The 13,486-nt window shown below is 38.7% G+C and overlaps 1 protein-coding gene across 1 annotated transcript; it reads left to right on the top strand.

Moving 5' to 3' along the window:
• The first annotated feature begins 6,202 nt into the window (after nt 1–6,202).
• On the top strand, nt 6,203–9,765 carry IFNG (interferon gamma). The gene is made up of 4 exons (XM_040545552.1): nt 6,203–6,472; nt 8,299–8,367; nt 8,735–8,914; nt 9,570–9,765. The coding sequence occupies exons 1-4, from the start codon at nt 6,350–6,352 to the stop codon at nt 9,690–9,692; spliced, it is 495 nt and encodes a 164-aa protein (XP_040401486.1). The 5' UTR covers nt 6,203–6,349; the 3' UTR covers nt 9,693–9,765.
• Nucleotides 9,766–13,486: the final 3,721 nt, after the last annotated feature.

Raw genomic sequence — 13,486 nt, 5'->3', positions numbered from 1 at the left:
GCAACAGAATCTTAATTCTCTAATTTCTCTTTCAAATATTTATTATTAGCACATTTGCTAGTTAAATCTTCACATCTCCTAATGCTGATTAGAGGATGTCCATTCAGAGCACTTTATAGATGTTAGTCAAGGTCTTTGAAAAAAGAAGATATGTGACTTTAAAATAAAGTGCCTCTATACTCGACCCACAGTAGCTCTTCTAGAGGTAGTCTTATTTCCTGTGGAGATGAAGAGGAAACGTACTAAGGGTGTGAAAAGTTTCTTTAGTTTATTTTTTAACTCCTAAAGAGCAAAGGTCTTGCATATTTCTCCTTTGACTTTAAATTTTAAATCTAACTCGAAACTCTTTGCAACTAAATTGCTCTCAAGAAGTCCATTTCTAAGTAAAATGTCATCTGTGGACGGATTGCTTGTACGTTTGATTTTCTGGTGTCCTCATAAGTGTTCTGAAGGCAGGACAGAAACAGGTAGGACCAAATCATCATTCCGATTCGCTTTTTTCTGTGAGTAAAGTTGACTGGTTTGCTTAGTCACACAATTATGAATGGCACTAAAGAGTATGGCGGGCAAGGGGAATCCCCACCAAACTATCTCCTGGGTTGTTTTAGAAGAAAGGATTGCATCACATATCAGATTTCTGCTAGGAAACCTCCTGTGGACATTTCTAAAAAGTTATGACAAAAAATGTCCACTCTGTAGGCTGATTTGAAATATTTCATGGATTTTTTTTCTTACTTATGTTTGAAACGGGTCATTAACTTTCAACATGTGCCCACACCTGCACACTTGTGCTTACATATACATATGTATTATTTGATTATTACAAACAATGTAAGGGATAACATGAAAATGACAAGATTTCCCCCTCCCCCCCCCCCCAAAATGCTCATATTTCAACGTATTTCGGTAAGAAATTAAGGCATTACAGGGTTGTTTTCATTAGTGTTTTCCTTCAAATTTAAATACGCACATTATTTTTGCACAATACAAGTCTGTGTCTGTGTGAGAAAGGTACTTAAGCTGGGAAAACAAATGTGACTGTACAATAAGCACTTGAACGACGCTTGAATTTCTTGTTAAAAACTAAAGCATAAAACTCCACTGAAGATAAAAGCCAGCAACACAGACAATCAACAAAAGAAGGAGGAATGAGTCACAAAAACCGATACACAGAGAAAATTCAATAAACATAATTGGAGGAAGATGAATGGAGCTGGCTCACCAACCGGTGGAAAGTCTGAAAAGCGCTATTGGGATATCATATTGAGAATGTGTGGAAAGTACTGGGTTGTTAACACTGGAAATCATAGCCCCCCTATCAGTCTGCAATGAAGTTCTGGCAGAGTCCCTGCTATTTTGGGAGATGTTGCAAGCTGGTGATGAGGTTGATGGAGACCCCTAACTGTATTCACTCGATACATACAACAACTAACTGACAGCTGATCAAAGTCTAGTGTAATTTGGCCTTCTCTCTTTAAAAACAACACAGTCCTTTTGAAAAGGTGTCATTAGGTACTATGACAGATACCTGGATACGGAAGTTCAGATGACATTTTGGCTTCTATTGAATGTGGACCTAAGGTCCTAAGAAAGTGAAACTGAATAAATAGTGGTCTCTGAAAATGACAGAGATTTCTCTGGATGAAGAGATTGTATATAGATGAAAACATGCTCCCATTTGCTGGGAAAGACACTGTGAGCAAATTTTTATTTTTATTATTATTTATTTTTTATTTTTTGTATGTATATTAATGTGCAGCAAAGACAAATATATTCATGGGAAATAACAGCAAGTTGGAACTAGAGTATACAGTCAAGCCAAATTACATTGGAATTTGTTTCTTAATGAATTAGTTTTCTTAAAGTGAATAAAAATGTTACCTTATAACTAACAAATATTTGTGGAAAAGCAAATGGAAATACTAGACTGCTGGTCTTACAGAGAGCAGAGGTATTATGGAAGAGCTAGAACACCTCGGAATATCATTTTGGGAAGAACTATATTTATAAAATGCATCTTCATTTTATAGGCAAGTTTATACACAGTAAGGTGCAAAGTACCTTATCTGAAGGGTCTTTCTTGTGTGGTATTTCAGGTCAGTACAAACTGCTTTTCTAGTTCTCTCCAAACAACAAAATTTCCAAAAAGTGCTTTGAATGGGCAGAGTAGAATATTTTGTTTAGAAAATGCTAAAAGAAAAAATTTTGAGAATTTCAGAACTTACTCTCCACCTCAAAATAATAAAAAGAAAATTTATGAAGTCAATTCTATTCAATGAAAAGTTTCTTTTAAAACGATCATCATTTTCCAGAGGAAAATATGTTTGTAGAATTCCCAAAAAAATACCCTCATTATTGTGGAGGAAGAAAAGAAGGAAATATTTTCCTGCTTTATAAGAAAGTAAAGCAAAGAGGTAAAGTGTTATGCAAGGTAAGATTTACAGCTCAGGCAGGGATTTCCAACTCTGGGCTGCTTTCCTTGTGCAGTGGTAATAGAAACAGACACTGAGTTTTAGAGAAACAAAAGTCTGGCAGAGATCTGCTGGACTGGTAAATGAAGTTCCTTGCTAACCACTCAGCCAGCGCTCTTAGGATTTCACATAAAATAAAAAATGAAAGGGAAAAATCTTTAGTCAGTGGTCATAGTGAAATCTGACATGACTTTGCAAGGACATCATCGGGTAATTGGTGTAACACATTGCCTGAACAAAAGGGTGTGAAACCTCTACTTTACATGAAGAGTCAGATGACTTCCAGGCAGCAAAATGAAAAAACACCTTGGTTTCATTTCCTACTGCTTTTGGAACAGATGAGAGTCCAGCTCCGACTGTTAAGCCACACACAAGGACCACTCCAATTATATGTGGCACAAGACTTTTCAATACTGTTCTGGCACCTCTTTTTTTTGCTAGATTAGGACTAATACTTAGGCAAAGAGCTTGTATTAGTGGTAAACATTCAGTCCCATCCAGCATATGCTTGGTACATCTGTAGTAAGAAAGACGGAAAAAGGATTGGATGCTTTTAGGCCCTTGGGTCAGTCTCTGGAACTGATGCTCTGGAAAATCAATCCATAGGAGCTATCTGAACTTGAGTCTTCCTTCCCACTTGACTGATCACTCTTTTTGGGCAACAAGGCGTACACGAGACAATGGACACTTGTTTTAACACTTTTGCTGGGAATGGGAAGCAATAGAGGGCTGGGAGCTGGCAAGATCCCTGGGCCTTGAGGGCCCTTACATTCTGACCACCTGCTGTAGGCTGTTGACTTGTTTCAATATGATCTGGAGAGACTTGATGACATGTGTTAATAGATGAGAATGTTACGAGGCAAGCATGTCAACTTTAACATGGCACCACTTATTCAAATGTAAAAAAATTTAGAAAAAGTATTATCTATTTTTATATTAGGATTCATTTTCTGTCCTGCAACCAGATGATGAATTTGCCACAGAACATTTGCCCCTTTGTCTGATAATTCAAATATGGTGATGAGTAGAAGTACTGAAACAGAAATATAACCTTGATAGTCAGAAGAGGTACCTGTAAGTCAGACCTGCACTCAGAAGATAATATGACAAAGCCAGATGTCATGGCTTTCTTCTTTACTATTTTCTTAATTTCTTGCCTCATTTTAATATATAATACTTTTAGTGATGGTTAGTGGGCAAAGGACTGGACTGGGGGATGTTGTTTGTGTTCCTAGATTTGCCTTTCCTAGATGCTGAATGATCAAGAATTGCTCTGTGTTTCTGTTTTCTTACCCGCAAAATTGGATGGTTGACTGTGGCCTCCTCTGAAAGGTGATGAGAACTAGGGATGAAATTAGCCACCCCAAAGGTTTTAACCAGCATTTATAAAAGGTGAACTGGAAAAATTCTCTATTTCTGATATTTTATCTTCCTGTTACTCTGAAAAGCTTAGCTTAACATTCTGTTTGGTAATGGGAGATCAAAGGGAGGTGACCTGAGAGGTACAGCCTCCTGTGGATGAAAGATGCATGTCTGATAGGTTTAACAAGGCAGTCTAGCCCGGCACATGATAAATAGCTCTCTGCAGAAGAAGCCAGGATTACTGACTTCAGTTTCCATCTCCTGGAATATCCATCTCCTGCCTGGTTGGATAATTACAGCAATTGATTGCGTTCAGTTGTATTTTAATTTGAGTAAATAACTGTTCCAAACTATTTACCATCCTAGCAGCATTTCTTTGCACATTCTCTAGTAATCCAACAGAAAACCATTGCTCAAATTAGGATGTGGCAAAAAAAAAAAAAAAAAAAGGATTTGACGACCCAGTCCCTCTTCCAGCTGTATATTTCTGACAGCTTAAAGAGAGCCATATGTAACAGGAATCGCTTTCCATATGCCACTTGACTTTTCCTTTCCAACATTTTGCCAAAGAATCACTCCATTGGCTCGTGGCCAGTTGATGCCCTTCAGCACATCTCTCACCTTGTAAATTTTTCTTGGTTTTCCTGTGCATATGAACCTATGTTTGACCATGCCACAACATGTCGTTTGACTGTGCTTGCCTTGAAAAGCAATCCAGATATTTTCACATCACTGATAGGCTGGTATTATTATTACCTTGCACACCTGTGAATCTACTTTGTATTTTTAATGTGATTACTTTGTGCTTTTTACAGTGCTTTGAACCATCATTGAATAGCCTTGATTATCATCTTACTCCCAAAGCAATACTTCCAGCAATTGAGTCATTGTTTACACAGTTTTAACTTCTGAAGTTAAACCAATAAAGACATTGCATAGCATTACTACCACAAGTACACTTACAGTCATAACATTCATACAGTACTGCCCCTGTTGTGAAGCATGTGCCATCTGGGTATGCTGCTGTTCCCAGGGAATTTTGCACGTAGCTTTTGGGCCTGTGACTGCTGATGGGATTTGGTTCTAGTCTCTGCAAAATGGCAGTTCCCCTTTTGCAGTGGTAGTAGCAGTCTAGACCCAGTTTCTAGATGGAGGTCCTCTTTCAAGATGCAGATGAAAAACTGTTGATAGAGTTACTGGTCATTTCTTGAGGCTGGAGGTGCTGCTGAGGAAGGAGACAGCTTCTGGCAAAGAACACTTGATGACCCATCCAGGAGCTGGAGAGCTCAAGTCATAGTTGTTGGAGACCTGCTTGATTCTCATCTGTTTCTCATGGGCTACAGACGTCCTCCACTGTACACTGTGTGAACTGAGCACACATCTGCCCTCTGCCTGATCCCTTCTCTTTTTTTTTTTTTCCTGTGGGTTCCTTCTTCTTCCCCTTATGAGTCTCCTTCCTACCCTGTATTTATATACTATAGCCTAAAATTACTCTGATTTCGTTATACAGCTCTGCACAGTGAACTTTTTTCCCTTGATATCCATCAAAGCAGAGTTCAATTATTACACGGGAACCTCTTCCACAGATACCTCGACATAGTTGTTGCAGTGGCCTGTGTACACCTGGAGACCATCCTGTCTGCCTGCTTCCATTTTTTTTTTTTTTAATCATGTCCTTCTGTTTTCATACTTCATGTGCACAAGTGCAAATGAATGTGCAGGTGGGGAACTTTAATTATTGTCAAACACAGATGAGTGTCCTGAGTAGCAAATATTCTACTTTTGCAGATAGTAGGGAACCATGGAGATATTTAATATGATGCGTCATTGTATCCTTGATAGAACCTAATTTTCCACAAGCCTAGTTTGAATCTGGATATGAATAATGAGAAAGAGGCAAAAAATACACCTTAGACTATGGAAACAATGCAAATAGTTTTTCACAAAAGGACAGTGGTAAGGAGATTTCAATTTTTAAGTGACTGTGAAGTATACCATGTCAGTCTCAGTGGTTACTTTAAAAGAATGCCGGAAATGAGTTGGCTGTTATATTGACCCCTTAACCACATGATATGATTTTTCAGATAGCTTGTAAGAATATGCCTGAGCCACAATGGATACTCTTTAACCCGTATCATAATTTCCTCCTTTTCCCCAACCACGTGTAAAAGAAAATTCAGAACTGTCACGTAAATGTTACCTTCTGACGAACCACTGAAAAATTTTCCAGGACCATACTTTAAGAAAGATGCTTTCGAGGGATTCCCTCGACTAGCCAAAAGTGAAGTCTTATCTGACACTATCTTGGCTAAATATACACAGCCTGTGATGACGAAATAAAAAAATTCAAGACCAGGTATAAATACCACTGACAGTCAGATGAAGTTCACTCGTCTACTTTCTTCTAATAGAAGATACAACTATTAGAAGTTGAAGCTCATTACTCTTAGATCTGACATCTCCCAGAAGTTACCTGAGCATATTAACTGAACCATAACTGAACCATCACCAAGAAAATGACTTGCCAGACCTACTGCTTGTTTGTTCTCTCTGTCATCGTGATTTATTTCGGATGTTCTGGAAGTGCTCTATTTCTTAGTCAACTTCAGCATGACATAGACAAACTGAAAGCTGACTTTGTGAGTACAATCTTCTACTGCATTTCTCTTCTTCTTCTGCTTGTGCTATAGATATAATCCAGACTTGAGCACTGCTTGTCATAAACCTCAGTGTGTACCAATAGTGATCATAGAACTAATGCTTGTTACATTTTTTTTTTTAAACCAGAATATGGACAATTTCTTTGGTTTTGCTAGCTTTTATTTATTCACTAACATGGTTCAGTTTTTCAATAATGATTTTAGTAGTTTGCATTTATTTCAGAGCTTCTACCAGCTCCATTTGGTTTTTGATTTCATGGAATATTTTATAACAAAAAATCTTAATGCAATTTGATATGAATGGATGAATGAACCTTGATTCAATTCTATTCAGCTACAATTTACTGACACTGAATTAGTTTTAGCTTAGTTAAGTTAACGGAGAATTTATTATTAGTTTGCAATATAAGCAAAATGTTGCCCAAGGTTGGTCACTACTGCTTATTCTTTAGCATCTTCCAGCCATCCTGCTTCCATATCTCTGCCTATGATCTGGTGTGGGAATGTTAAGTGATATTACTTCTTTTCAGACAGAAATTTGATCACTTAATTATAATATAAATTCACCTCTCTCCACCCAGGAGGCATTAAAATAGACCACAGCTAACTTTAGCTGGGATTAGTCATACAGATAAGGGATCTACAATAGAGTCACTTCTAGTTAACAGCTTTTATTCTTAATATATTATACATATATATATATATATTTGTAAACACATGAAATTAACTGCAAGAGTTTTCTCCTATTTCCAGCTCTGATTTTTTAGCATTTTGATTTATATCTTAAATTTTTTATTACCATAGATCAAAGAGGCTCTCACTAGAATATAAATAACTCTGTCTGAGAGATCTTGAGCAGTGGTAAGCTTCTTGCAGAGAAATTAAAACTGCAGTCCGCAGCAGGTGCTCACCACCTTTCAGAAGTGCAAACCAAGGCTCGGCAAGGTGCTTGGTGTGGGGAGCCAATCAGCCTACGAGGTTTCTGTCAGCCTGCAAGCTTTCCCATTACACTCATTATATTTAAATTACCAAGCAGACAAAAAAGGAAATAATGACTGTTGTATACAAAAAGAAAAAAAAAAAGAAAAAAAAACATACACACAGAGAAAAGGAAATGATTCAATTTGCCTTTCCTTGCTAGGAGAATTGTATTGCTCTTTGTTTCCTAGAATCTGCCACAGTGTGTGGCTAACACCTGATGGTTAAACTCAGACCCTGCGAGCCTTTTGGTAGCCCACAACCCCTATGTATCGCCACGTCTGACTGTGGGCTACTGGGCTATTCTCTGGTTTTACAAACTGCAGTTTTATAGTACAGTTAATTTGTCTTTGTTCCATATGAGATTTTACTGAGACTGGGTAAATTCAAGCCCACAGACTGGTGGATTTCAACTTATAAGAAAACATCCAAGACCAGGTCTGACAATTGCCTAGAGAGCTGCCAGGCTTATTAAGTTTAATTTTCAGCTGTTGGTACCAAAACTTGCATAGAGCATTTAGTGAAACATGTGGTGCTAAATGTCTCTATTCAGATGAGTTATAGCAGGAGAAGACATTTAAAAGCAGATTAATGCTGTTTCTGTTACTATGCAGTCATCCAATGTGAATTGGTGCTTAGAGAACATATTTGCAAAATATACTCTCAGAAGTGAAAAGAAGCCCAAAAGTGAAAGCACAGTAGTAGTTATAGGCCAGTGGTGTAAAAATTACGTGTCTATGTTTTTTACTGCTCATTTGAGAGGAGAACACTATTTACCTTGTGATAAGTACTGTATGTATAACAGATGTGTATGTTCTCTGTTGCAGAACGCAAGTAATTCAGATGTAGCTGATGGCAATCCTGTTTTTATAGAGAAACTGAAAAACTGGACAGAGGTAAGTCAGAACCACACATGACAAAGCATCTCAGGCATGTTGTAGGGCACTTTTGGTAAAAAGCAGCTCCAAGACCAGTGTAACCAGACAGGGTAGAACGAACAAAAGCAGAGGTTGCTTTAGGAGCTTGAAAATCAGAAAAAAAAAAACCCTTACTAAAATGCTCTTCATAGAGATCAAAGTGCTTTGTGCCGCACCATGAAGCTGGTCCTGAGCTACAGTAAGCCCAGGAGATGAGTTACAGCATCTTCTTTGGCATCCTGTCCCTAGTGGCAGAGAGAAACCCCAAATGCTGGATTTTAGTTTCGTTCATTTTCCTCTTGATGGACACTCACAAGCTTTTCTTTTTGACTGTATTCTTCAACAGAGGAATGAAAAAAGGATCATACTGAGCCAGATTGTTTCCCTGTACTTGGAAATGTTAAAGAAAACTGACATGTCAAAGCCACACATCAAAAACCTTTCTGAGCAGCTCAGTACTCTGAGAGACACCCTTTCTGATGACTTTAAGAAGTTCAAAGACCTCGTGGACCTGTCAAACCTTCAGGTAAGGCTCTTTCCCTGCCTCCAAGGCACTCATGACTTTATATTTTCCAGTTGAGTTTGAGTCTGACTCAGGCCAGTAACGGTTTAGTAACCCATTTGGTAATCCCCGGATGGCTCTGTTCAGGCTGGAAAACTTGATGTTTCCGGCCATGCATCAGCTCAGAGACTGCCCACCCCGAGTCTTGGTGGAGTCTGGCACAGAGGCACCATCAGCAGCTCCTTATGATTACAAATTAGGTTGGAAAATTGTGCCTGGCCACGGAATGCCTCTGAGGGCTCTGGGGCCACCTGGCTTACTGGGTGTCAGCGGTGTGAGCCACCAACCTCCGCTGATACCGATGCCCTGGTTGAGCTGACTCCTCGTGGGTAACTCAGATGGCATTGCAACACAGCAATAATCATAGAGTGCCTCCATTGCACAGCACACAGCCAGTCTGTGACATGTTGCAAAGTAATGAAGAAAGCAGAAAAAAAATATATGAAAATTGGCTCTTTGTTTCAGGAATTGGGTGGTAGAGTAATTGAAAGCTGCTGGTTCCTCTCTGCTCTGCCCCATTAGCAGTGTAGACTGTAGGATGTGATCTGTAAATAATAACAGCTCTTGGTGTTTCATTCTGTTGGTGACCTTCATTCTGTTTGTTTCTTACTCAAAACAGCTGACTGGCTTGAAAATCCAACGCAAGGCTGTGAGTGAGCTGTTCAGTGTCTTACAGAAACTGCTGGAGACTTCGACTCTCAAAAGGAAAAGGAGCCAGTCTCCAAAGAGATGCAGATGTTAATGACATCATATGGCCTTTTGTACTGAATTATTTTACAAATTTTATGATGCACAGTGTTTTTTTTTTTTTTTTAAATCTTCTTATTGAGCTTTTTATACATTTATTTATTAATATTTAAGTATTTTAAATAATTATTTATAAAGAAACACCAATCAAAGTATTTATACCTCCTACTGCTATGTAAGAAATAATTTTGTCTTAAAATTCTGTCTGTTACATGTCTGTTGATCTGAAATTACAGAAAGAGGTGATGTTTACCCAGTTTCCATATGGAAATACTGAACTGACGTGATACCCAGGTATCCAAGTAGTGTTGTCCTCATCAGTCTCATCCTTCACTTATTTGAGGCACCAAGCCGGGAAAGTTTCTGTACTCAGGAAAACACATGCATATCTGCTTAGCTCTAAGCATATATAAATCCAAATCAAACAAATAGACATGCTTAAAGATGAGCAAAATGCTGAAGCACTTTTCTGAACGGGGGCTTTGGTGATTTATTGCTGATAATTATTGATATGCACTGAAATGACTAAGAGGACAGGCTACTTGGCAGCTCCAGGAAATGTGACTAACTCTATTGCACTGACTTCAACTCACTGATTATGAAAATTTCTTTCCTTTTTTTTTTTTTTTTTTTTTTTTTTGTATTGAATCATCTAAATGTGTCTGATGTCAATTTATTTATTTGGAGGTAGCAGTATGGATGTTTTTATCTTAAGGACTATATTTTTGTACTGGAATATTATTTAAATGTTTGAATTTCACAATGAAAGCTTTTTAATTTTTGGATATTAAATAAAAAATAAATTAATTAAATGTGTTTACTTATTTATTCACCAGAATCTCTGTGCAAAGTAGAATTCTAATTCTTGATGCCATCAAAGATGGCCCTGTACAGACATGAAAACACATTTAATTTCCTTCTTTCTGCCCAAGATTTGGGAATGGATAATGGGTTTGAAGAAATCTGGCAGAAGTAATCTGGGGTCTAAAATGCTCAAGTTCCTCAAGTTCTGTTTCTTCTGGATGAAGAAACATTACTTTGTTTCGAGGAAGGCTCTGATGATTTGAAATGTGTTGTTACTCTGTTTAAAACAAAAACAAAACCCAAAACAACCAAACAACAAAACAAACAAAAAAAACCAACACTTTTCAATTTCTCTGCAAGTCAAAGAGTCAAAGATACGGAGCCTAGATGGAAGTCGGCTCATGTGCTGGGCTCTTTGCAAGTGATACAAGCTGAAGGCCTAGGGCTGTCTGGGCTTTGAGCTGTCTTGGAGGCTTGGGCTTGGGGAGGGCAGTTCATGGGACTTTCAAATTTTCAGGTCCCCAGGTGGTTACCAAACAAACAATCTGGGGGTAGACTTGCTTGGGCTGACTGGGAATGGGACAGACTTTCTTTGGGACTCCTGCCAACATTGGACCTCCAATCCACCCTGAACTTTGGCTGAACCCATAAATTCTGTCAGTAACACCTGGCTGTGCCCAAGGTAGTTGCAGTAAGCCTAATGGGTTTAGCTGTAACTGTTGCAGGCTTTTCTACTCCCTTGGGCCCAGCTGTCTCCCCTGGGGTAAGACACCTTCATTCCTATCCTCATTTTACAGTCATAACAAAGTGACTCAGTAATCCTGGAGACTTGAACTGACTTTGAAAGAAACAGCTGTTCTTGTTTCTACTCATCACAGCCATGAACGTGCGTGTGACATGCAAGAGATGCGATGCTTCAGGATTTCTCCAGTTCCCGGACTAAGCAAGAGAAGCCTCAGTATGCGTTTAACATAGGCACTGTGTCCTTCTCTGTATGTGCTGTTTTGTGAGCTATTACTTAAAAGGGAATAGCTGTCCCCGCAGGAAGCAAAGCCAGCAATAGCAGATTCTATGGGGAAGGGAAGGGAAGGGAAGGGAAGGGAAGGGAAGGGAAGGGAAGGGAAGGGAAGGGAAGGGAAGGGAAGGGAAGGGAAGGGAAGGGAAGGGAAGGGAAGGGAAGGGAAGGGAAGGGAAGGGAAGGGAAGGGAAGGGAAGGGAAGGGAAGGGAAGGGACAAGTTAAAGGTTCATTGGCCGCCAGCACTGAGACAGTGGTTATGCCTGCTACTCCTGATTAAATTAATACTCAGCTTTTGAAATTTAAAGCCAGGACTGGTTAGGAGCTCAAAGAGAAGTTTCCTATTTTATTAGACTATAAACTGAAACATCTACAGCCTTCCACACCTTGCCATGGGGGTCTACAGAAAAACAAATAAGGCCCTTGCTATACATCCAACAGAGATAACACTAGCCCATCCTTCCTACCTCAGATGACCATGCCCACAAACATGTCATCCTCTGTGCCATCTTAAGTATTCCTGCTGCTACCTATTAAACCTAGCTCGAAATAGCTGTTTTTTGGAGGGGGAGGTTGTTGCTCAGCCACATCATTTCCCAGGTTTGACGTGCTGTTCACCTTAGAGCTGGGTAGCAGAGGCAGAGATGTAGGGAGGCAATGAGCACCTGGGAGATGGAGTAGCAGCTGCCAAAATATAGTTTTACACCCAGATATCAGTAGTTTTTCTTTTCTTTTCTTTTCTTTTCTTTTCTTTTCTTTTCTTTTCTTTTCTTTTCTTTTCTTTTCTTTTCTTTTCTTTTCTTTTCTTTTCTTTTCTTTTCTTTTCTTTTCTTTTCTTTTTTTCTTTTCTTTCTTTTCTTTTCTTCTTTCTTTCTCTTTCTTTCTTTTCTTTCTTTCTCTTTCTTTCTTTTCTTTCTTTTTCTTTCTTTCTTTCTTTCTTTCTTTCTTTCTTTCTTTCTTTCTTTCTTTCTTTCTTTCTTTCTTTCTTTCTCTTTCAACTTTTAAGCATCTTTAAACCTTTTGTGATAAACCTGACACCAGATATTGCAGAGGTGCACCAGCATTACTGCAGTTACCTCACAATTAATAGGAATCCAGATAAGTTGTTTCTCATGTTGACTTTCCCCTGAGCCTTCCCTACCCAATTTAAGTCCATGAGATGCACTTCTGCTGGGTGCTTAAGATAAAATGCTGAACTAATAATTCCCCATTTTATTCCATTAATGTGGTAATAGTGTTAGAGAAGAACAGCATAAAAATCGGACTTCACTAGAACACATTTTTCCTCTCAGTTGTGTGTACTATACAAATGAGATGAATCACTTTCAGTATGAAAGCCTGTCATCTCTTATTTCATACCAATACAAGTCCTGGATCTCCTCTTTGCATCATTCCTCACTATATCCAAGTAAGGGAAGCACTTCCAGCTAACCTAAATTTAAGTCTGAAATGAATTTTAATGGCTGCCCTAAATCTTTCTGAAGAGAAACATTGCAGAAATGTTGAACATTTTTACTGAAGGTCGATATAAATTTTTCCAGCTATGCAGACTGAGAAAGAGAGTTAATAGATGTGTATGTATACACGGGAGTGAAACAATATTATGTAGTAGTTAAAATTAGAAAGGAAATAATAATAATAATAATAGTAATAAAAGATAACATTGTCTCAAAAAGTCTGTGTGGTGTATGCATCACTTCTGCAGTATATTTATTCTGTTCTTACTCTGTATTCTTGCATAGCTCCTTGGCATTCTCCTTCTTACTGTCCTGCTCATATGCAAGGAGGCACAGACATGCATTTAAACCAGCTGGGTCAGAGATCAGCATCCGCCGCAGAGCTGTTAGCAATGGCCAGTAGCTGGTGATATATATGGAGCAAGGACAGGGCAGTAGGTAGCAATGCTGCCCCAGGACATCCATGTGTCTGCAGCACAAATATTCCCCGAGGCAGAGGCAGGGTCTCTGTG

This window comes from Cygnus olor, chromosome 1 (assembly GCF_009769625.2).
Source record: "Cygnus olor isolate bCygOlo1 chromosome 1, bCygOlo1.pri.v2, whole genome shotgun sequence".
NCBI classification, from domain to species: domain Eukaryota; kingdom Metazoa; phylum Chordata; class Aves; order Anseriformes; family Anatidae; genus Cygnus; species Cygnus olor.
Note: the sequence above shows the minus strand (reverse complement) of the source record. Positions and strands in the feature narration are given on the sequence as shown.